Source organism: Lutjanus erythropterus, chromosome 14 (assembly GCF_056507025.1).
Source record: "Lutjanus erythropterus isolate fLutEry1 chromosome 14, fLutEry1.hap2, whole genome shotgun sequence".
NCBI lineage: Eukaryota > Metazoa > Chordata > Actinopteri > Lutjaniformes > Lutjanidae > Lutjanus > Lutjanus erythropterus.
In genome coordinates, this window is record NC_139330.1 from 18,152,829 (window position 1) to 18,177,655 (window position 24,827).

Genomic DNA, 24,827 nt, shown 5'->3' on the forward strand with positions numbered 1-24,827 from the left:
ACTGCCCAATTATTTTTCTTCCCTCCCAGCTAACCCCAACGAGGAGCTGCGGCTGACGTTCCCCGTCAGGGACGGAGTGGTGTTGGAGCCGTTCCGCTTGGAGCACAACCTGGCTGTCAGTAACCACGTCTTCCACCTCCGACCCTCCGTCCACCAGACCCTCATGTGGAGGTAGGATCAATGTGCAAGACTCCACACATTTTCTCCCATCGGTGCACACCCTGCACCACGATCACACGGTGTTTATGTTTTGTTTGGTGGAGCAAATTGCTAAACAAGGAAACTTAAACTAAAAAACACAAATCAAAAAAAGTAGAAAATGTGTGTTTTATATCTTGTGTTAATGATTAATTGAGTGTTAGTATTTTCAACTATTACTTAAGAAAAATGCACAAAATTTGCTAAATGTGCAAACACTTGAAAATACATATAAAATCACATCTTTAATGTCGTATGTACTTGCTCTTACTGTCACTCCCACAGGTCAGACCTTGAGCTGCAGTTTAAGTGCTACCACCACGAAGACCGGCAGATGAACACTAACTGGCCCGCCTCCGTCCAGGTCAGCGTCAATGCCACGCCCCTCACCATTGAGAGGGGGGACAACAAAACCTCCCACAAGCCCCTGCACCTGAAACACGTATGCCAACCTGGAAGAAACACCATCCAGATTACAGTCACCGCCTGCTGCTGTGTGAGTACACAGAAGTAATGCACAGAAATGTGATGATTTCATTCAGCAGAAAGATCAGCTGCCATGATTATCACACACATTATTTAACTGTATGCATTGTGCTAAATATGTATTTTATTTTCTCATGGCCTTGTGTTGCTGTGCAGTCCCACCTGTTTGTGCTGCAGCTGGTCCACAGGCCATCTGTGCGATCCGTCCTCCAGGGGCTCCTGAAGAAAAGACTCCTTCCTGCAGAACACTGCATCACCAAGAGTACGGCTCGTTTGGTCTCTTAGTGTAGTTAATATGCATAAGTACATCTTAATTACATGAGCGTACACCTGTTTCTCCTTATGCTTTGCTTTGAAAGAGGTCTTGAAGTGCACCTGTAAACATTCACAAAGTAATACCTTCCCTCTGAAATGTTGTTTTAGTTAAGAGGAACTTCAGCAGTGTGGCGGCCTCGGCAGGCAACACCACACTCAACGGGGAGGACGGCGTGGAGCAGACGGCCATTAAAGTGTCGCTGAAATGTCCCATTACCTTCCGACGCATCCAGCTACCCGCACGAGGGCATGACTGCAAACATGTCCAGGTTTGTTTGGATTTAAAGAGGCAGTTAAACTTTATTGTTAGTGAAAAAATTGCGAGTCACATGTTGCTGTGCGTGGAAGAAGATTATTGTGATGACGTATGATGTTCTTCACAGTGCTTCGATCTGGAGTCATACTTGCAGCTCAACTGTGAGAGGGGGACATGGAGGTGTCCTGTGTGCAAGTAAGTGAAAAATTGTTCTTTTTTAGGGGATGCAAAGATGGAAATGCAAATAGGAAAACAATTCATCACTCTCCAGTGACTTTGTATTGTATGAAGGTGCCTCCTTATCATTTCCATCTGCTAGCAAACAGAAAAATGCCTAAAAGCTGCTGCGTGGTGAGATGCACTAACAGCAGGGTTAAGAACCCAGAACTAATTTTTTATAAATTGCCAAACGAAAGAACTGAGCCATTAATAAGACAAAAGTGGATACAGGCAATAAGCTGTGACACATCAGGAGGAAGACTGTGAAAACTACGGGATCCTGACTCTCATTATAAGTGACAGTTGCTAATTTGTTTAGACAAACTGTAGCAGTTGAAGCTAACTAAGCTTTGAAAGACCTGGTTTTGATCTGATCTTACTTGGTTATTCATTCAAGTAGTAAATATCAAAGTATTTAACTTCTCACTATTCACTGTGTCCATTTCTCCAAGAAAAGACAGGTCAGGACACTGAGATAGACAGATAGTACTGAATTTGTCAATATACATTTTTATCTCTGGTGGACACAGGGTGCTAAAATAATCCTGAAAGCTGGTGTTTTTAAGCTAGCTCCGGGCATTTTATTAGCTTCAGTCCCTGGTTGCATATTGTTGCAGTCCAATAAATCCAATAATCTGAACTGTAGGTCTTAGAATGTTTTAAACACAATTCTGACAGGTCTTAAAGATTGATTTATGGTGTTAATGTTACTGTTTAACAGATTTAACTTCAATCTCGCTTTTAAATGTGTTTTTGGAGAAACTGCAGTCTATTGGTCAATGCTGGAACAAGTACAAAACTAAACCAACACTGAACCAATAACCACTTTTGCAAATTCTGCATGTATGTCAATATATGCCAGTGTGGAAATGGCATTTATAATGGTCTCAAAAAGTCTTAAATTTACCTTGTTGAAACCTGCAGGAACTCTGAATAAGGAATGCCTCTGATAAATATATCTCTTTTTTTCTCCTTTCAGTAAAACAGCATTATTAGAAGGCCTGGAGGTGGACCAGTACATGTGGGGAATCCTCAATGCCATCCAAAAGTAAGTTTCTTCTCTTTCGTCTGCTAATCCATCCCTGACTTTGAGTCTGTTGTTTCAAAAATAAACCCACACTTTCCACTATCTCCCCTAACAGTTCAGAGTTTGAGGAGGTCACTATAGACCCTACGTGTAGCTGGAGACCTGTTCCCATCAAGTCTGAGCTACACATCAAAGAGGACCCCGACGGACCACTTGCCAAGCGCTTTAAAACCATGAGCCCCAGTCAGATGACCATGCCCAATGTGATGGAGATGATTGCCCAGCTAGGGCCTGGCCCCGGGCCTGGCCCAGGACCCGGACCTGGCCACGGACCAGGCCCCAGCCCCTACCCCCCTCACCCAGGTCAACATGGCAGTGGCAACGGGGGAGATTACCCTGGAGCAGGTAAAGGAAAGCAGCCAGGATCCTGCTGTGCAGATAAATAACAGGACAGTCAGCTCATTTGTTGGAAAACAGAGCTGTTGAGCATTTTCTAGCAGGAACTACTGATGTGTCTCTTGTGCATTAAACAAAGAAACAGCCCCGAGGAGAGGTTTATGCTGAACCTGTTTTAAAATGTTGTAAGCTCATTGCTCTGATAAATGTTAGATAACAGTAAGAAAGTAGAATGTGCACATATATCCTGTTATGTAACCACTCTGAAAAGATAAGTTATTGCAACAGCAGGGATTCATCAAACAAGTCAGTGAGGTCAAACTGCAGTTAGCCTAATGATTAAAATGTGTTTGTTCTTTTGTCCTTGAAGGCAACGCTTACCACAGCCAAGGGAACTTTGACTTCCCTCATGGGAACCCCTCTGGTGGTGGAGTCGGAGGAGGAGGAGGTGGAGGAGGAGGTCCCCCTATGAATGACTTCATCCATGGTCCCCAGCTCTCCCATCCCCCAGAAGGCCCTGGTGGTGTCCTCCCCCAGGACAAGCCCCTCAGCCATGGCATGAATGATGCAGTAAGTGGGGTGGACTTCCAGGGCTGCTTGCTTTCCCATGCTACTATACCAATAAAGTGTTTTTATGGGAATAGAAAATAGTTTGGTCTGACTCATAAATTTTATGTCTGTAAGACCAGACTGTCCCAACAGATATTAATATAATCCATGATTAGTTCTAATCAGAGTTTAGCAGGACCAGGCTTAAAATGAGTAGAGCCAGTTTTAAAATTAAGAAGTGCCCTGTTGCACAATTAAAAACTGAACTCAGTTTAGTAAATCAAAGTTTATGTAACCAAAACTAAGTTAAGAGTTTAATCAATATCAATATCATTTGACTATTCCTTACTTTGCTTGCTAGTTGGCTAGCTAAAAAGTAAACAAAATGTTGCATTGTTTGCCAGCTAGCTAAAAGGTGAAATAAATCATGTTGTACTGTTTGCTATCTAGCTAAAAAGTAAATAACAGGACAAAACAAAAGATTGTTTGCCAGTTAGCCAGCTACAAAGTTAGCATTGTTACAGAATGTTACATTTTGTGCTCGCTAGCTAAAATGTATGTTGTTTGCTAGCTAGCTAAAAAGCTAACTGAAGATTACACTGTTTGTTAACTAACTAAAAACGTAATTAAATTTTATATTGTTTGCTAGATAGCTAAAATTATGTTACATTGTTTGCTCTTGAGCTAAAAAAAATAAACAAAAGCATGCTAAAAAACTAACTAAATGTTACCGTTATATTGCCAGCTAGCTAAAATGTCAGCCTAGTTACATAAAACTCAATTATATTGAGTCTGGCTCATAACTTTCTTTAAGTTTCAAGTTGATATTGGATCATTGGAGTTTAAAGTTTAGGTGCAACAGTATTAAACTTAATTTAAGTTAAAAGCTAACCATGATTAAATTCAATTTAAAAACTAATCCTTTTTGGTGCAGCCTTATTTGTCTGCTGCTAAGTTATTTAGTCCTGTAGTATAAAGTGGTACCTTAGTTTGTAGAAGTGAATCTGTGCCACGCTGAAATAAGAGCCTCAGATTTGTTATCTGAACAAGGTGCAGCCTGCGCCTCTAGCCAGCATGTGTGCTCAGTCATGCTCACATGCTCATGTCACCGTATAATGTTGCAGCTGTACATGTCTGCTGATCACAGCTTCCATTTAGAAGGCCTGTTCCATATTATTCACGCTGGAACTCATTTCGCTTTTCCTCTCTTTCTTCCCACGCATCCCCCCCCCTTAACACTCTCCTCCTCACTCTCTCTTCCTCCTCCTCCTCTGGCTTTCTGTCTTCCTCTCTCGCACCTGCAGATGTCCCATCCCGATCAGTCCCATAACTCCATGCAGCAGATCTTGCATGCGTCTCCCCACCCCGGCAGTCAAACAGGGCCGCCCTTACATCACAGCGGCCAATCATCGCAGCCGCCTCGCCAGTCGCAGCCTCAGCCGCAGCCTCAGCAGCCTGGGCAGAACAGTCACCCGCACAGCGATCTGAACTTTAACCCCTCCTCAGACGGGCAGATGGGTCAGGGAGCGCAGGACATGCCTGAACCCTCGCTGGATGTAAGTGTGCCCACTTTTTGGGCACCTTGAGCTACCTGTTAACAGCTAACATTGTCTGCTGCAGCTGCTCTCATCTCTCTGCTGTGTGCTCTGTTTGTGTTTGACTCTCAGATTGCTTCTGAGCAGTGGGAGCTGTGTTTATGTGTACACTGGAGACACTTGAGCATGATTCAGAGTCACCTGGAATCAGAAAGATGAATCACTCATTCTTGAGAATTGGGACAAAACAAAAAAAATTTGAAGGGGTTTGATTTTTACTCTTCAGTTATGCTGGGAAAATATATATTTAAAAGATCAAACTTTTTGTTATTAAATCTTGTAACTCCTTATGACTAAACAAAATGTGTTTCATTTCACAGCATAGTGAGTAGCCATGTTATTTTTTAAAGTTGCTAAGAGTCTCTGAAATGCTAATCAAAATACACATTTTTAAACCATAATTCTTATTTAGCATCAGTTTAGATGGGCTACAGAGTTGATATGTTATGATTAAGACACATCTGATAGTAATATTATATAAAGAAGTGAGACAGGGGTCCTTAGGATATAGCTAACCCCTTTTATGCCAGATCAAATCATGTTTTTGGCAAATATCTGACAGAGTTGATGGAAATCTGGGACACAACTTTAAAAGGGCCAACATTTTTTTTTTTTTACAAGAAATCAATTTTAAAACAAAGTTGATTAAAATAGTGGGGTTTTATACCCATGTTATCACATTTTGAAGTGTCTGAAGTTGTGAATTCTCGTCTGGGACAAGGGTGTGTTTTTTTGGCATAGAGCAAGTTTTGAAATAGAAAAATACATTTTTGAACAACACACATTGTCTCAATTCTCAAGAATGGGTGATAAATCTTGTTATTCATTATTTAATTCTCGCTCCTCATCATCTTTTTCTGCCTCTTTTTATCCACAGCTGCTTCCAGAGCTGGCCAACCCAGACGAGTTACTATCATACCTGGACCCCCCCGACCTCCCCGCCAATAGCAACGACGACCTTCTCTCCCTCTTTGAGAACAATTAGCCCCCTCGCCTCCCCCTAAAAAAACCCTCCTGCACCTACGGGAGTCGTGACGCGTTTGACTGTCCGTCCACAGACACTTCACCGACCTCCTGTCGACACTCCAAGCGGCTTCCTATGCTCACGCACGCACACACGTACACAGATAATGTGTGGCATAGGAGTGTGGCTGAAAAGACGCGCCTGCTTGGGAACTTCTCAAGGGAGAAAGCAGGATCTCACCGCCGCGCTCCCTTTTTTTTCCTCCCGTCGTGTAAAGATTCCACGCACCAGTTCCACCGCCTGACTCGAAACACACCATTTACAGCCATGTTGGCGGGCACTAAATGATATTATATATATACATATATGATATTTGTGACTTTTCAACTGAAAACTGTGCAGCTATAATCATCATGTGTAAACAACACGAGAGGAGGAGAGACAGAAAAGTGTTGTAGCTTTGTTTTTTTTTTCTTTTGTGAAAAAAACATGTCTTGTAAGAGTGTTTTTAACCTATTTGAAATGTGTTCTTCCAAAACTATGACCTTCGACCCCCAGACTCCTCAGTGTGTGTGTGTGTGCGTGTGCATGTGTGTGTGTGAGAGAGAGAGATGCTGAGAGGACGAGCTAAAACATCCTCCAGTGTCAGCAGAGGAAATGAGTGCACGTTGTGTGTATGTGTGTGTGTATATACCTGTGCGTGTGTTTACATGTCCTCTTTTGTTTGCCTGCGAGCGTGTGTGAAACACAGCGGGGAGAGACAGTTTGAGACAGAGGAGGGAAGGAAAATATTGAATGGAAGAAAGAAAACAATCCACTTTAGGAGCTGCGTCAGTTCTTCTCCTCCTCCTCCTCCTCCTCCTCCCAGTCTGCAGTCGTTCTCGTGTATTTATTGTAACGTTTCGCTCTTCCTCATCAAATTCTGCACCATTTTGTTCACAAGTGCATGTGTGCCAACGGCTCCTGTTGTCTTTGTCCAGCCTAAACGTGCTTGATCAAATCATTTTCTCTCATCTTTATATTTATTATTTTATTTCATTTGGGTTTTTTTTTTTATTACTGTTGTCCTTTTTTATGTGTTTTATCGTTGTCCCACGTTGAAATTAATCAGAAACACATCACCAAAGTTGTCCTATGCTTTTTCTAAAGGGGTTTGGATATTATGTTGGTGTAAGAGCAGGATTTCAGACGTCTACAGAAGTTTTTAAATCACTGTATTTTATAGAAGCGTCTGTGTGATTGTACTGATCTTTCCTTTTGTCGTTTTGTTACTGTTGAACTGCATCTTTTTGGGAAAAAAAAAACACATCCTGCATGATCCAACAGTGTTTCCAGAGCTGTTGTATATACCCTTTGTGAATACTTTGTGACTGTACAGTACTGTACCTATCTATTACTGGCAACTACATGGTACTGTATGTCTGTCAAGGACTACACACACTCACAACACACACACACACACACACACACACACACAATCCCTGAGTCCAATATTGTAACCGATTTATCCAAATGCACTCTCACTGGCCTTGTGTTGAGTACCTGTGTATTGTGTACAGTTTTTCCATTACCCTGTGACAATGCATCAGTGGAAAGGATTCTTTGGTTTGCTCAGCAGGCAAGTTTAAGAGGGTTTTTGTCTTTTTTTTCTTTTTTTTTAAATACAAAAATCAGCTTTAAATGAGCTGTTTTTTTCTGTCTAAAAGATTCTTAATGCAGCTTAGAGGTCCAAATTTCTCCAAAAAGTCTATTTAATATTATTGGAACAAGTGACCTTGTCCTCTTTATTTAAAGTAAGAATGTGCAAAATGTCCTCTGGATTGTTTTGAGGCCTAATAATGAGCTTTTGATAACCATACTTAGCAATGATTTGTGTATTTTCATCACATTTTATATTGTTTTAAGTTATTATTTTTTTGTCCCGTGTTTTTATGACAGGTATAATTTGGTTTACACAGTTTTTATGCAGTACAGTCAATGAATTTAAAGTATACTGTATGTTGATGGATAAAAACTTCCCCCCATTTGAGATTTTTAATAAGCCTGAAGAACCAAATATGGCTCAATTGATCACATCACCTGCATATGACACAGTTGAAGGATCAGATGATGTTTGTGTTTGTCTCTATGTTTGTTTAAGACAATGCACTGCCGCATTGGGATGTTTTAATTCCCTACACAGTGTGTAACTGTAAGCGTAACCTTTTCACAGAATCACATTGAGTAATTTGAGCAACACAAATTGTACTGTCTAATTGCAGACGTCGGAAATTGAGTTGAGGATTTAAAAGAGAATGCAATTAATATTGTAAAATGAAATTTTTTGGGGGGGAGACCCCCTCCTGTTTGCATTAGAAGGGGAGGTTGGGGCGGGGTGGGGGCGGGGATGTAAGGGATACGTGTACATAATGTAAATGACAAATAGAGACACGTTAACAGAAATGTATTCATTTTCTCCAGGGGGAGTGTGCATAGTGTATTTAGAATTTGTAAAGCTTCCATCCTCCTGTCAGACATTGAATTGGCAAAATGAGTCTGTGTTTGATTGCGTCTGTGCAGACCTCTCTAACCACGCCTGTTCATTTATGTAAGATACTTTATGTGCCCCCCCACGTGGGGTTTCCAAGAAAAAAAAAGACATTTTTCCTTTGTGTAATATTAAACTTCTGTGTATTTCTCTATTACCTGTGTACTTTATAAAGGTGCTACAAAATTATTCAAACCTTTTGAGGTATAATTGGGACTTGGAGACATCGAGCTTTGAGAGGCTCTTAAGGGTTGTTTCCAAATTTACAGTTTGTAAAAAATAAAAAATAAAAAGTCAAATTTATAATTTTTATGCAATTTGGCAAAATATGCTATAAAGGTACAATCTGAAGTGATTGGCACAAGAAGTGGCAGTTGTCTCTTTGGTTTTGTACATTCTATGTACAATCATTTCATATTCGAAACTGGTCAGAAAACATTGTGATTTTTAGTCTTGCAAATCTGTATGTAGTTAGATGACGTGACATCCTAATATTTATCTAATAAATATGTATTCAGATGAAACACAAGTTATGGCCTCTGCATCTTTTGACATTCAAAGTCCAAGCAGCATGATTATCATTACATATTCTACCAAAAAGATAAAAACAGGACTCTAAATCTGTGCTAAAAATCCAGAGAATATCTTCAGTGTTTAATATGCAATGCAATTACATAATTTAAAATTCATTTCATTTGTCAATAGTGTTTTTTTTATATACAAGCTGGAATAGCACAGAATAACCAAGAGGCCTGTTTCACTGAGGACATTTTGAGATGTCAGAGAGAAGCACAGGTGTGAATAATAAAATGAACAATGGCTGAATTCCATTTCACTGCTCCAGGTTTCAAGGTCCTGCTATTATTGTAAATGATACTAGTAACACCTGTGCTTTTCCTACTACAACAGGTCAAAATGTCTGCTGTGAAAAAGGTCTATTTCATTAAAAAAAAAAAAAAGGATCTTTGTTAAATGTAGGAAGCAACATGTTATCTCATATCCTTTGAGCTGGAATTAATACTGAAGTAGTTTGATTCAATCACTGCTGGAAATAATTAGCAGCTCTTTTCCCTCAAATAGTGGGTGAGTCACAGGTTGGAGCTGTAAAAATGTAATTAACTTAGACTCTAAATGTTCCAGACAAAAAAAAAAGCAAAACATTAGCTTACATGCCTGAATCCGTTCAGTGTGCCTGATATCACAATACAAACACTAATCTAACACACATATGATGCTGATGATAAAGTTCCCCCTTGATTAAAACTTTTGCAATACCTGATGATCAGTAATTAAGAGCATCAGTCGAAAATATGAATATATAGGTTATTACACACCTCCGTGTGGTCTAGAAATATATTTTAAAAAGGTTGAATTTTGCAGCTGAATTTTTGTGATGATGATTAACAGATTTATATTTTTATCATGTGAATATGACTGATAGACATGAGCATTAAGTAATATTTATAATTAACAGTCATCCCAAAAGTCCCACATTTCTATAGAATAGGCTACATGTAAACAAAACAAAGCAAATCAGCTGATTTACTGCATCACCTTCATTAGTACTTCATTTTTATTTTGTCATATGAGGTTTAATTACTGTTTCTTAAGCTTTCAACCACATCCTCTGACCTTTCTGGATGGAGTTGCTCAGTCGTCATGGAGATGGTTTAGTTGTTATCATTTCATCAGGTATAAAATTTCCATCATATGGGATCTAAATATAAATTTTGACTATAAACTGCTTGACCAGAGGTTTTCAAAGTAGGAGGTGGGCCTCCTTGGGAGAGTGGAGAGGGGGCAGAAATGAAAAAAACCAAAAACATTAGTAATCAAAAGGACATCACCTGTAGCCTTTGTGTGTGTGATTTGGTTAAAGAGATAGTTCAGAGATACAGTATTGAAGAATTTTAGTGTTTTTTTTCCTGTTAAAAAATACACAAATAAAAGTTAAAAAATGTGCACAAATAATCAAACTCAAAATCAGCTTTCTTAAATCAGTCACATTTTTTTTTTATCTTCATAAATTTGAATTGCTTCAATTTGTCTCAAAAACATTTAAAGTTGGTCTAAAATATTCAGTACAATCTTATACAAGGTTCACTTACTGTTTCTGAAGCTTTCAACCATATTTCCTGCTCCTCCTGGATGAAGTTGTCATAAAGATGGTTTTGTTTACATAAACCGAGAATAAAATTTCCATCATATGACACATTTTGGCAAACTATAAAACTCCTCAACAACACCTGCCAAGTATTTTTTTTTTCTGTCAGCGCCTTCCTAAACGTGCCACGTGGTGTCGCTGTTTGCCCGTCGCTCTCGGTGACGTCACACGTAAACAGCAGCAGCAGCAGCACCCATGGCCTGCAGCCCGCAGCGGCCTGTCAGCTGAGCAGCGATGATACAAGTCAAAAACCGCATTAAATACAGCTCGCCGGGCATCGCCGCTGCGAGGCTGTTCAACTCCGGTCCCGCCAAGAACCCGGTGGTGTTTCTGGACGTCGAGGCTGATGGTGAACCTCTGGGAAGAATCGTCATTGAGGTAGCTTAGCTAGCATTAGCCTCTCAAGAACACCTTGGTCTCACCTGCAGCACGAACCACACAGAAGTGGGAACATTGATTATTTCATTTGATTGTGATCTGTATTGTCTTGCAGCTGAATGCAGATGTAGTGCCAAAGACTGCAGGTATGTTCAATCATGCTTCTTAGCTAATATAGCTTTTTAAATTTGTTTTATTCACTATTTAAGGAACTCTAACAATCATTGATTTGTTTTATAGTAAAAAGATCATTAATTTCACAGCAAACTTCAGAGCTCTGTGCACTGGGGAACACGGCTTCGGATATAAGGGCTCTGTGTTTCACAGGGTCATACCTGAGTTCATGTGTCAGGTAAGAGCTGCAGTGAGGATGGTGCAAATAATGTGCAAAGTAAAGTTGTCAGGAGTTTCAATACTTAATACCATATGTTTAATACAATGCAGTACTATCATCCAACAGGAAAAAAGACCCAAGCGCTCAGTAAAGACTTTGGTTCAGTTTAGTCTTTATTTTCCTGCCTAAAATTGTCTGTTGCTGGGTTTTCTGTTGCAGGGGGGAGATTTCACAAACCACAACGGCACTGGAGGGAAGTCTATATATGGAAAAACGTTTAAAGATGAAAACTTCAAATTAAAACACACTGGCCCAGGTAAATCTCCACAGTTTCACTCACACATTTACTATAAACTACTTTATCTCTATTTAAGGTACAAAACAAACTGTCTTTTAACTGTCCATGATGCATACCAGCACGTCATACAGCTTTTCTGTTCAGATCTATGGACTAATTTAAAGTGTATCTCTGTATGGTAGACGCTCAAATAATGCCCAAACAATTATTATTAGATGAGAGAACAATTTTGATAAGGAAAGAGTAATTTAAGTCATTGATCAAGTAAAAGTAAACAAGTGTTCTCTGGTTCCAGTATCTCATACATGGGGGCTTCTAATATTTTCATTATTTTCTGACATTTGGAAAACAATTCATCATTTAAAAAAACAAAACAAAACAAAAACACTATAATTTGCCAGGTTATTGTCTGTATCTGATGTGTTAAAAGTGCTTGGATTTTGGATAAAGTGCTTGAAACTGCTTGAAATTGTAATCACATTACTTTCATAAATCACTACCAGACTGAATAGTTGGCTTTTTAGATGAAATAAAAAAAAAACCTCTGTAGAATGCAGTCAAAAAACATAATGTTGTTAGTGTATAGTATATAATTACTGATTTAATGTAATGATGAAGTGAAATACTCATTTTAGGTACATGTATATAAATAAATGTAATTTTCCACAGATGTAAATCACTGGAAATGCTTGAAAATGCACCAAATTGTCAAAGTACTTAGATTTGTTGTTGGAAGAGGTGCAGGAACCCTGATCTTATAGCTGCCTCTCCACTAGATGGCAGTGCCTAATTTCATGCATTATTAAAAGCACCTCTTCCTATATGGATTTTGCAATCCTCAGGTGAATGACCTACTTTTTAGTGAGTCAACATGCACTAATCAAAATATCTCCTTTCTTGAATAAACTTCATCCGCATGCTGATTATTTTGTGCTTCATGTCAACGTGTTGCATAATCACAGTTTGCGTCAGTTTCAGAAAAGATAAACAGGCCTTCCCTTAGTACACTTGTTGATTTGTGTCATGCTTCCCATTTTGCTACAGTCAGGATGTTATTGGCTCAAACGGTGGAGTAAAAGGAGGTCAAGATCCTGTTTACTGCATCAAATTTAACTGATTTACTTGTTGGCTTCTCGATCTGCAGGAACACTTTCGATGGCAAACTCAGGGCCCAACACCAACGGCTCCCAGTTCTTCATCAGCACCATTAAAACTGAATGGTAAATACTTTTTTTAATTTGTTATCTCGGCCCTGTCACTCTTAGTCTCAAAACTGAATCACTCACTGGCTGCCGAAGTCACCTTCTGTCTGTCTTTTGACAGGCTTGATGGGAAACACGTGGTGTTTGGGCAGGTGAAGGAAGGTATGGATGTGGTCACCAAGATTGAGTCCTTTGGTTTACATGACGGCGGTGTGATCAAGAAAATTGTCATCACTGACTGTGGGGAGATCAAATAACACTTCAGATCATGCATGGACCTCTGTCAGATGTCTCAGTATGCAACTATTTATATTTACTTTAAAGAGACTTTCAAGGAGGAAATGTCACAGAATCTGATTTTTTTTTGTTGATTTATGATGTTTCAGATCCATAGATTTATTGTTTCACATTCAACACCAGGTATGTTGTATTATATTGTGTGTTTGCTTATGAATGATACTAATAATGGAAAGAGTGCAGGTTAAACTGATACATATTTATCACAGATTTCTTGCTTTTCTACAGATTAACTTGACTACTTTGTGCACTAGAGTCGCACAGAGACGTTATTTGTATCTGTTCAATGAACAAAATGATCTCTGTATTCAGATAGAAGTGGGTGGGTTTATGCTGGAAATATTTTTATTTTTATTTTCTAACCTAATATTTATTGACAATGCAATTGTTGTGCCTACAAAGCATCCAAGTATTTAATACTGCCAAATAATTATTTCCACATCTTCATACTGTAGTTTTCATCCTTCTCCATCTCTCCTCTTATTTTTTAGCAAAAGTAAATGAACTGTCTGAAGCCCACCACCACCTCCATTTAACTGGGGGATATTGAAAAATCTGAAGCAGAAAAAATGATCTATAAATTGCAGGATTGCAAATTTTATGCATTTCTCTTTAACCAGTTAATGAATAATAATCAATAACACACTCAATGTTCATTTTTCTCATCTGAAGTTTAAGTTTCTGTGTTCAACAAATATCAAATAAGAGGTAATAACTGCCATTTCTATCAACACATTTAATCAGTTATATTCTGAACTGCGACTAATGATTAATCATTAACATCCCTAATAAATTAAAAGATTCTGTTTTGCATTGTAATTAGAATATGTATAGAAAAGATATACAAGTATATAAACATATTCTTCAGTTGAAGGGACTAATCCTCATGCATTAAATCACTGATTGATTTTGGGCGATGCAACCTGTTTTTTTTTTTTAACTTTCCCTAACTAATCACGGAGCTGAGCAACTTCAGAGAGAAATATTTATTTCCGTAGCTCTACTTGTGCTCTGCTGAATAATGATTCTGGTGCATCCTTTGTGTTCACTCTAGTCATTCACTGTGTGAATGTTCTTGTTATACAATTACTCTCAATTTACTGCCAAATAAATGAGCATTTTCACATTTTATAGCTGTGGTCTCAGTACAGGACATTTGCTCTCATGTACCACCAGTCCTGCTGGTTTCAAAGCTTCCTGGAAATGATCCAGCAGCTTTTTTTAGACTCTCCAGCACGACCGACTTCCTGTCCATCGGAGCAGGATGTGACATCATGTGACATCCACCTACAGTGGAGCTGAAATATCACATGAATGCAGTTGACAGATGCAGATGCAGACCTGTGGGCTGTGGCCCCGTTGGACACAGTGAATGCAGATGATTTAATCCGCTGGAACCATGAAGGAACCTGAAAATGTCTTCAGCTTCTTGTATGTGGGCTGCTCTTCCTTTCACGGCCTCTTTATGTGAAACACAGAGGAGTCTGGAGGAGAGAGGGAGGGAGAGGAGGAGGCCAGGACATGTCTGAAAGCCAGAGACTGGGTGGTGCTGCTTATCGAGCTAATACTTTATGAAAGTAAATAATGAAGCGACGTGAAAAAGCAGCCCTTGCCCCTAAATGAAACCATATGCGTGCTGACCTTCCACCGTTTGTTTGAATTCTCAGATTACATTGTTGCTATAGAGACTTTTCAGCTCTCACTCTGTTTGAGCGAAGAGATGTTGTAACAAACTTGATATAATTTGGGTCCCCACCCTCTGGTTTAGTTTTAGTTATTTGGAATGCACGTCCAATATTGTGCATGGAAACTTGGCTTGAAAAGACGGCGGTGCCGTGGCCAACGTTTAATACACATGCAAAACAATGACATCTTTACAACTGGTACAAGCTGGTTCTTCTGCTGTAAATGTCTACATTTATCACGCAGCACCCATGTCGGCGGGAGTCCTTTCTTGTGTTTGGTTTGCCTGTCCACAGTTTGACTGGAAGTGTTGAAATCAAGACCTGTCAGCTCGATGTGTCTGTTATCTTTCAGCGCTTTCACAGAAAGTGGGAAAAAAAAGTTTTACAAGCCCCCCCTCCCTTCTGCCTTACACAACCACCATGAATGATCCATTAAAAAAAAAAAAACTCGTATCATAATGTATTCGCTTTAGTCTTGCGTAAGACTTTGAGCTTGTACTCAAAGACACAGAACAGTGTTACGGTGGAAATATGTAGGCCGGGTGGCAAAATATGAATGCTGGTCTATGGAAGAGACAAATTATATTTTGATTCCATTTGCACTGAAACACAAAGTACACACATGTTGTTTGTCAATTTAAAACATAATTGTACAAATCAGGAAAGTCTGTTTGTTGCAGGTTTGTCCTAGTTTAGTTTAATTTTGTGCTAAACCGCTCAGTGAATTACATCCCTTCAATATAGCATTTTGTTAATTTTTTAGCCAGCAAACAATGTAGCCAAACCTTTTTGAATTTGTTTTATTTATTTTATTTTATGTTTATTTGACAGGAACACTCTATAGTTCCCCAGCTGTACCAGAGTTAGCTATAAGCTCATTTTCATCTGTCTCTCCTAAGCTGTCTGTCAAACACTGCAACATTTTATTAACTTTTTTAGCTACTTAGTAAACAATGCAGTGTTGTGTTAACTTTTTTAGCTAGCTAGTAAACTTTTTAGCAAGCCAGCAAACAATTTAAGATTTTGTTTGGGAATACAGAGCCCCTCTTTTATACTTACTAGCTAGGTGCCAGCAGCACACAAATTTGAATAAACAAGTATCGTCATGTTGATTAAACTCTCATTTAGTTTCAGTTTACATAAAAAACAACAACTTGGATTTACTAAACAGAGATTGGATTTACTTATTTAAGACCTAGTTTTGATTAAAACTGATGATTGATTGAGTTACTCTTTGTTGGTGCAGCCCAGTCCTCTCTGTAATGGATGTTACACAGACGGGAGCTCTCGGAAAACAATTTGTGCTTTTGGTTGAAATGAAACTCCAGAATGAACACCTCCCAGATACCGGTAAGAACGACTGAGCCAAACAAATAAAAACCACATAATCCAAGCAGTTCTAATTCAATATGACTTTTATTCATCAAACTCTCGACAGCACTAAAGCACTAAAATGTTTTCCCAACTAACAAATAAGGCACATTTTGGAATGCCGTTTCATGGACATGAAAAACAGACCTGTGGTCTACTCTCGAAACCATGACTGTCCTTGTCTCCCAAAAGCATTGTCTTCCCTACCTCACGCCTGTGTTCTGTCCAATTCAAATATTACATTATTGCAATATTGCATTACAAACATCTCAAGTGATAACAGACAGTAAAGAATACAAACACAACTTTCCAAATTGACCACGTAAGTGTTAACACATTACATTCAGTAAATATGTATTATTCGTAGAGGCTACGCTAGCGGTAAATGAAATACTTCAGGACTACTAACAATCAGAAGTTGCTGATAATGTTAAAAACAATATGTACTGTAGCAAACTACTGTAAGGTATTTAAATAAGTAATACATTGCACAAAATAATATTTCATTCAAAACCAAACACATGCACATGCAAACTCTAAAATAGTTCTTTGTCACACACGCTTTCTTGACAGAAGTATACACTCCCTAAACTACTAAGAACACCATAACATTTTATAATAGTTTCTTGTCATTGCTGCTTTAAGCAAACTACATCTCACAGTTTAACGTGCTTATACAGTGGTGAGTATCCGTCACTAATTAAGAAAAAAAAAAAAGATTTCTGCATGTTAACACAATATATCTTCATAATATTGTTTACAAAATGAATATATGCTACTGTATGGATGTAAATGGCAGCTCGTAATTAGTTACATATAGCAACTGAATAACATTGTGGGTTATTCAACACTGATAACATCATAAAACAAAACACAAAAATACAATGGCTTATAATTGAGAAAGGGTATTAATTATGTACCAGCTTTTTCTTTAATAATATTCTATGTAGACATCAATATTTCCTTCTTAGTGTAACTTTGTTGCATATTCTATACAAAAAGTGTTGTAAAAAATCTTTCCATAAATATTTCTGCAGGATAACCCCTCAGATTATTGTAAAACATAAAGAAAAAAAAAACTCCCAGCTTTGTTTATTTCTCAGCAAATAGGCCCTTCTTCACACAAAAAAAAAAGCTTCAATATTGCATAACACTTTAAAAGAGCTACTATCCTTGAAAATGATGGCCATCAAATATATACATAAAACAGTCTTATCTTTGTCAGGGAAATAACTCTTGAGTTTTTGCAGATTGCTTTAAAAATTTTCAACATCTATTAAGTGTTCCAAAATACACATCTCATTCATAGAAAATAACAAATTTGAACTGAAAAGGTACTAGAAAAGTCAAGTATATGTAATTCAAGACATTACGTCTGAAAGCAGAGATTTCTTTCTTTCTTTTTTTTTTTTTTGCAAATGTATTGTATCAACTGCTTCCATTGGCTCTTGGTTTGCCATTTAAAATGGCCTCCTCATAACTTGTCTCTGGGCGGAATCAAACTGTCTTTAACAGGATTTCTCATTTCTATTCTGCCAGAACTCTGTGAATCACAACAACATTGTTACCTGTTTATGAGGTTAGTACATAAGGCATCATTGGTATCTATTCCTCTCACTACAGCCACATGGTTTGATGTGGACATGAAGGTTCAGATGTAAAGACCTGTTAGTGTCATCACACAGAGCAAAAGAAAGACAATGGTAACAGTAAGAAGAATGGATTGTTCCCAACCGAAAGGAGAATCTTTCATTCAGATTAGGTCTTTAACTTGTGGTAATATACATGCACAACTGCTAAGTCCATCTTTTAAAGGGGCACTCCACCAATTTTGCTCGTGAGTTTGAGTTGACTCGTCATATTAAGTTAGTCTGTTGTGGTTCTATAATGTCTTGTGTAGCTCTGGAGAAAGAGCTTTGTCAAGTCTGAGGAAATGACCCTGATGATGTCGTGATTATGTCATTAGTGTTATCTGTTTTTGGATTTGGAGACACTTTTCTGACAAAAAGCCGGGTTTACAAACTACGGTTGCGGAGTTTGAAAGATGTGCCCATTGGCTATGTAGGGGAAGTCAACTGAACGATGCTACTGAGTTGCTTTATGGGAAATGTAGGATCCAGCATTTCTGGAGCGTGCTTGTTCAGACTGCCAGCCCAGTTTTTTTTTTTTGTGGCATGTCCAGATTGATTTTAAAACGTCTCAACAGCCAAAGAAAAAAAAAAATCACCTGAAATGCGATTTTTGCAAATCAGATCCAAACCACACACTTTCTATGCATGTGTCTGTTGCTCTGGTCACACAAATCTGATTTCAAAGTGTATTTTGCGTCACTCACAATGCAACACACAATGCCAATATCATCAGAGCAGCTGAGCAGGATTCATGCTGCTACCAGCAGAGTGGTATAGAGGATAACCATGGATGTACTGAGAAGAACTGGATACAGCGTTGGAGTGGTGGATACAGCTGCTCAGTGACGCATGAAGTCAACATTTGTGTCAGAGCTTCTACATATGCTTTTGCATTGTGCAGCCCATATAGCAAGCAGCACAGCAGAGACTTCCAGCTTTGCCTCAGCTAACTTGAGTGGGTGAAACCGTGCAGCTCTTTGAGGCTTTCTAAATGTTATTAGACGGAATGGATGGAGTCATTTTGTGGGGGTTGTAACCCTCAAAAAATGTATTCGCCTATATTACAGAAGTCTTTTTGGGCCACATGACGTTGTCATTACACCGCTTGGCCACTGTGTTAAATTGGCTTCAAAGCTCGGCGCTCTTCCTGGGGGCTTAAGGACAACACAGAGAAGAAGTCTCCTCCATCACTTAGTTTTTTGACTTGACAGCGCAGTTGTTTGGCTTGGAGGGCGAGATGATGGATCGTCAATTCTCATGCTTCAACACTGGGAAACCACCTCACCAGTCCCTCCATTATTACATTATAACATTATTATAAATCATAAATATCTGATTTGAGAAACAAATCTGATTTGCGTGCAGTCTGAACAAAGCCTAAAAGTACATCTATCTCAGTCTCTGCTGCGTTCACTATTAGGCTACTTAAAGTCTCTTGCAAGCCTCCCAACTGTGTGGAACTGCAGTACTAAATCAGCGGAGTGCCCCTTTAACTTCACAGATGGAGTTTAGCTAAATTTCCCAAAACTGTACGGTACTGTACCATTATCAGCCACTGCAAACTCTCCCACTAAGGCGAGTGACCATGTATATTTTTTGACAAAACCCACGGCTCCTTGGATAAACACAACTACAATAGACATAAAAAACAAAGAGTGAGGTCCACAGTTTCATGTGCGACTCCGTTCTGTTGTGAGAATCAACTAAGAAATAACATCTTTGTTGATATTCCATGACAACAGACCACAGTAGGATTGTTATTGCCAGCTGGAAATGCTGTTTCAGCCCTGTGCCTCCAACCCAGCGAACTGCGTTGAAGCGAACACCCACCATGCCAGTTCAAACTGCTAATAGAGGAACTGGATCATTTTCTCGTCCTTTGTCACATCTTGAACCTGCATTAAACTTCCTATGCATCACAGTCGCCACATGCTCGTATAACTGCTCCAACTCCCGAGCCTATCCCCACATGACTTTTCCCAATTTCAAAAAGGCCTCCAAGTCCTGATCCGGCAGAATGATTTGAATCTTTTTAAGGCACATACAGTATGTTGCAGTATAAAATATAGTCAACCAGCTTTTATAAGGCTAGAAATACAGTACATATAAAATAGTTCACAATTGTTATAACAAGGCAGGTTTCTATAAGTCAAACCTACATTGATTTCCTCTGTCGTGCTTTAGGTCTGCACTGTGATCATATATGTAAACAGGATGTGTACTTCTCTTCCTTTAAAGACATTGGTTTACAATAGCAGGCACTTATGTTCATAAAAAATGAATATAAGTATAATTCATCATCACTTTCAATATATCCTTGAATCTCACCACATCATAAATCAGTCCCTCTGTTTTCAATCATATTGTTTCTCTCCACCAACCTCAAAATCGTCGCAGATTCCAAAGCTTCACCTCCATCTACTCACTCTTTACACTGCAGTCAGCTGTTGGACATAGTTTTTGAAGGGTGCAAGCCCTCGGAAAAAAAGTTTCCATTTAGCTCCACTAAGGCTGCCAGGCATCGATTGGCACTAAAGGTGAACTGAAATGTCTTTCTAAATCTCTTTCAAACAAACTTCTCCTTTGTGTTTTTACTAATTTGCGGTTATGATCTAATCAGGGTTTAGATGTGAATAGAACAATCATTTTTTTTAATACGTTAATCAAATTGTGGCAAGCGGTTCATTTTTTTTGATTGCTTTTACAAATTGGATATAAGACACTGGCGAGAAACTGTGGGCGGTGAGATTATTGTTACTGAAACTACTCTTGTTTTCCTACAGTTCCTTCTCAGTTGACTTTCTTGTTATTTGAAATTTAAGGGACAGTTCACCCAAAAATCACAAATACACATTTTCCCCCCTGGCCTGTAGTGCTATTTATCCATCTAGATAGTTTGGGAACTAGCTGGCACTCAGCTTGTGGCGCTCAAAGTGCCAAAAAGTACATTTGAAAAATTCATCTGCAGTGTCTCTTTCCAGAAATCATGACCCAGTTACTCAAGATAATCAACAGACAGAATCTACCAGAACTGCTTTACTTCTACTAGAAATGAAGGCGTTCCTTCATGAAACTGCACACAACAAGATCTGTGGATTATCTTGAGTAACAAGGTCATGATTTCTGGAAAAATGTTTGTAATGTATTTTGGGGGGTTTGAGCACCACAGGCTGAGTGCCATCTAGTTCCAAAACTATCTAGATGAATAAAAAGCACTACAGGCCAATGGAAAAATGTGTTTTTGATCTTGGGGTGAACTGTTCCTTTAACACAACTTACCTATCTAACATCTATACCTATCCAAAATCTATAGATATAGATAGTAAGAGAATTTCCGTGGCAACAAAAATACTCTGGGGAGGTTGAATGAAACAGTATCTGTTAGCAACGCGCTAAATCTAAACGAGGAGCGACTCTACGCGACTGAACCTACAGTAGTTTCTAAAGACACGTGGAAGCAGTTACACAATAATGTGATATACAAACATACAAAAAAACATTTCTTTATGTCCCAGTTAAAAATTTAAATTGCACACTTAGACGAAGAAAATAAATAGGCCAAATGTAAGCTAGGGATGTATGGCACATTGTCCCTCAGTTAATTCACAGTTAATAAGATGTGCTGCTGACCCTAATACGGCAAGACATCAAAGGCCTCGTGTACATTTATATCATCGTGAGAGAGGCCCGGGTTAAACGTTCGTCACATTACCACACACTTCACTTGGCAGGGAAATGGAAGGCAGATAGATGTCTGTAAACACAAAGCCAACAAACCCCAAGGCGAGGTAATCTATATAGACCAATACTGTCAGTGACACCATGAAATACGTGCCTGGTGCTAATTCATCAATACAAGCTTGGATCAATGTGGTCATGGTGGTTTCTGATGCACGAGGCATTAAAAAGTCACTGATTTTGGTAAGTTTTTGATGAAGATCACTTTGAGAGATGGATATTGATCCGAAGTTAACACGTTCCTCTCATTCCTGGATGTAATCTTCAATACTGTCACTGAAAAAGAAACGTAATGACAGAAACGGGGGACAGAGGGACAGAAAGAAGGGAGGGTTAGAGCTACAGTCTATATGTGGAGGGGGAGACGTGAGGAGGAAAGGACGCCATGTCGTCTGCAGGGCGGGGATGTGGGGAGGACGTTAACAGCCTTGATAGAGGGTGAGTAATAGGATTTGGGACACAAAAGTTGCTCTGATTAAAACGATTATTGCACACGGCGGCAGTAGTAGCCCAGGACTTTACACTTCTCGCACAGGTGCTGCGGGTGCTCCTTGCTCTGGTCAGAAACATCCAGGCCGTCCGGCTTCTCTAAAGGGCGCTGAGAAATACAAACAAGAGGGAATAATGAGTCAGATTAAACACTGAAGAAAGCAAACTAAGCAGGACACACAGAATAAACCTCCAAGCCGTTTATTTGGCTCCAGATTCACCTCAGCTATACGCCTAACTACCTTGGCCTCCAGCATTGCTCCCATATTCTCCACAGACCAGACGTGCACTAAACACAATTAGTTGCAGAGATATGGCAACGCACCATCAGCTCTGGAAACTTGCAGCACACTTTAACAACCTGATATTAAAGAAAAAAGATCCAGCATGCATTTGATCACAATGACCTGTATGGAAATATCAGCAAGCTGCAATGGCAGTGGCTTTCTTGGACTCAGTATTGAGGACAAAGGGGATCTATCTGGGCCAGCGCGTTTGGAGGTTACTTTAACAATCCGTCTGGAAAATTTTATTTTTTCTCATCTATTGTTCTTTTCTTGTCACGGTTTTCGACAAAACGGCTATTTATGCCAAGTGGTCTAACTAAAGGAAAGCAGGTTACCATGGGTCACTACCAGTATGTATTTCAGTCGTCTGCTAATGAGTCTGCCAGGAAGTATTGAGACTTTACTATCGGTGCGTCAAAGACATTTGGTCCTCGAGGAGAGCTGGAAAATCTGATGTATATTTTATGGGGTCCCCTCAGCGGTTAGAAGGAACCGGGTTCAAGACCCTCTGCTGCAGGCAGCTTCCTTGTTGAGGTGTCCTTGAGCAAGAATCTCTTCAGTTTGGTCTGAATTGAGGGTTTGTTTTTTTCTTAGTAACGCTGCTCAGTAAGCAGAACCTAAAACACTTGGTTACATTAGTGACAGAAGTGTTTCTTTTCTGCCGGCTGCTGTTGGTGTATTTCTTTTGATTGTGCTGTCATTATTTGCACTGATGTTGTTATGCTGTAATGTAATCTCAGCTCAGCTTCCAGCCAACTTTGTTTCAAGTTTCAAAGGCTGAACACAACTAAGTTAAAGACATGTGGTGTGAAGATGAAGGACGTTTTAAAGCGGGCACGTCATCTGCCATTTTAGTGGACATCGGCCATCAGAGTCAGATTCCGTGGCACCACAAATTTCCTCCGCACCTCTTTGTGAAACAGGCTGAGCTAGAGGCTTAGTGACGTAATGAGTACTCTCAAGTCTGGTTAGTGAACTACTGTAATTGACAAACAGCTGACATGCCAGCAAGCCAGGAAAATGTTATGCTATTTTCTACGTACTCTAACACTGGCACAGCATTTTCTTCTCAGGATTCCAATCAATAAAGAGTCATTGAAGAGAGCAAAAAAGCTTGTCAAGCTCATTTAACTAGCTTGAACTCAGTTGGCATGTTTTTTAGCTTAGTTGTTAAAAGGCAGCAAGTTCACATAGTAAGTATTTGTACTATCGACTCCTGTCTCATGACCGTCCTCCTTTGTTGAGGAGTTTATTCTCCAACAGAGAAGTTTTAAATAAAGATGGATGGAGCAATACAGCTAATAAGATATGTTAGCTTCCTCTATTTTGGAAGCTTTCTTCCTGTCAAGATGTGCAAAAATTTGCACAGATTTACTTCACAGAGGTGGGACCTTTGATTTAAACCAAAAGCACTGGACATCTGAAAAAAAAATACATTTCCCATCTAAGAGAGACAAATATTTTATACATGTGGAGGGGATTGGAAAATACATATTCAGGTTATTTATGGGAATCCGCAGGGAGGGAGGGAGCCGTGCTGAGAGGCTGAGCTCTTTGATACTCGAGGACACGGAGGTTAGTGGTCCATTTCAAACGCTGACAGGGGGAAATATGTTAAGTGGGTGACATTGCAAATGCAGGGAATTTGCTTGCCTGTGTGTAGCTTTGCCACAGGACACAGAGGCAGAGCAGAGTGGGGTTTTCTCACCATGAGCTCCATGGAACAAAGTGGTTTTCATGCTGAAGTACTGCAATGTCCATGTAGTCATCCACCCGTGCCTTTTCAAGGGTATAGTTTATATTCTCACACTGATGAAGATGCAATGAATAAACAAAAGATTTGGAATACTTCTTGCCAGAAATGTGTCCGCACGATGTCCCTTTCCTGCCTCATTTTCTGTAAGTGTTAACAGAGTGGGGCATGGTCAGCCATGGTATTCAGAGAATGAACAGGGCCCCAAGCAGTCATCCTAATTTTATTTCAGGAAGTGGAATTGGAAGAATGTAGAAAAGCATAAATATTAAAAGATGAAGTGTATAAATATATCTCTAGCCGAGGAAAACCGAGAGGATTCTTTCTCCGGCGATCCATCTCTTCAGACAACAGGCTGCAAGGAAAATGTTCGAGGTTAAGCCGAACAGACAGCTCACCAGCACGTTAATTCCCTCTGAGTGTTTTCTGCTCGGAAAAACACTCCACAGCATCTTGGTTAATATGATTTCACTTTTTTTCGTATTATTATATGTGAGAGGAATTTCTGCAGCTGTAAGCCTCAATTACCGTGGACTTAGATTGTGCCTGGGAGCCATTAATAAAGAAATATTTGTTTTAAGATTTGATGACATTCTGTAAATAATTCCAAACTTTTATCAGTCAGGAAATGTAATTAGTTTATTCAGCACTGGTTTATTACCAAAGAG

At 39.3% G+C, this 24,827-nt stretch overlaps 3 protein-coding genes across 4 annotated transcripts in view; 2 read left to right on the plus strand and 1 right to left on the minus strand.

Annotated features, from left to right (window-relative positions):
- zmiz1a (zinc finger, MIZ-type containing 1a) overlaps positions 1 to 9,061 on the plus strand; it is a 138,032-nt gene extending 128,971 nt beyond the window's left edge. For both annotated transcript variants that reach the window (XM_084735341.1, XM_084735343.1), the window contains 10 exons: positions 30 to 171; positions 484 to 694; positions 841 to 946; positions 1,108 to 1,268; positions 1,383 to 1,450; positions 2,454 to 2,522; positions 2,617 to 2,906; positions 3,268 to 3,467; positions 4,751 to 5,002; positions 5,919 to 9,061. In XM_084735341.1, coding sequence (XP_084591467.1) covers positions 30 to 171; positions 484 to 694; positions 841 to 946; positions 1,108 to 1,268; positions 1,383 to 1,450; positions 2,454 to 2,522; positions 2,617 to 2,906; positions 3,268 to 3,467; positions 4,751 to 5,002; positions 5,919 to 6,026 — 1,607 coding nt within the window. In that variant the 3' untranslated portion in view covers positions 6,027 to 9,061. The remainder of the gene's footprint in view (positions 1 to 29; positions 172 to 483; positions 695 to 840; positions 947 to 1,107; positions 1,269 to 1,382; positions 1,451 to 2,453; positions 2,523 to 2,616; positions 2,907 to 3,267; positions 3,468 to 4,750; positions 5,003 to 5,918) is intronic.
- A 1,798-nt stretch (positions 9,062 to 10,859) lies between these two features.
- ppifa (peptidylprolyl isomerase Fa) lies at positions 10,860 to 14,073 on the plus strand. Its single transcript, XM_084735415.1, has 6 exons — positions 10,860 to 11,074; positions 11,190 to 11,220; positions 11,338 to 11,426; positions 11,628 to 11,724; positions 12,851 to 12,926; positions 13,030 to 14,073. The coding sequence occupies exons 1-6, from the start codon at positions 10,931 to 10,933 to the stop codon at positions 13,163 to 13,165; spliced, it is 573 nt and encodes a 190-aa protein (XP_084591541.1). The 5' UTR covers positions 10,860 to 10,930; the 3' UTR covers positions 13,166 to 14,073.
- Positions 14,074 to 21,122: 7,049 nt separating this feature from the next.
- The window catches only part of zcchc24 (zinc finger, CCHC domain containing 24), a 46,018-nt gene continuing 42,313 nt past the window's right edge, over positions 21,123 to 24,827 (minus strand). Inside the window, exon 4 of the mRNA XM_084735413.1 lies at positions 21,123 to 22,228. Coding sequence (XP_084591539.1) covers positions 22,115 to 22,228 — 114 coding nt within the window. The 3' untranslated portion in view covers positions 21,123 to 22,114. The remainder of the gene's footprint in view (positions 22,229 to 24,827) is intronic.

Excerpts from the sequence above, each read along its gene's own strand:
- ppifa (XM_084735415.1), top strand. The coding sequence starts at position 10,931 with ATGATACAAGTCAAAAACCGCATTAAATACAGCTCGCCGGGCATCGCC. Across the intron at positions 11,221-11,337 it reads TGTAGTGCCAAAGACTGCAG|CAAACTTCAGAGCTCTGTGC; the intron begins GTATGTTCAATC and ends TTAATTTCACAG. Across the intron at positions 11,427-11,627 it reads TACCTGAGTTCATGTGTCAG|GGGGGAGATTTCACAAACCA; the intron begins GTAAGAGCTGCA and ends TTTCTGTTGCAG.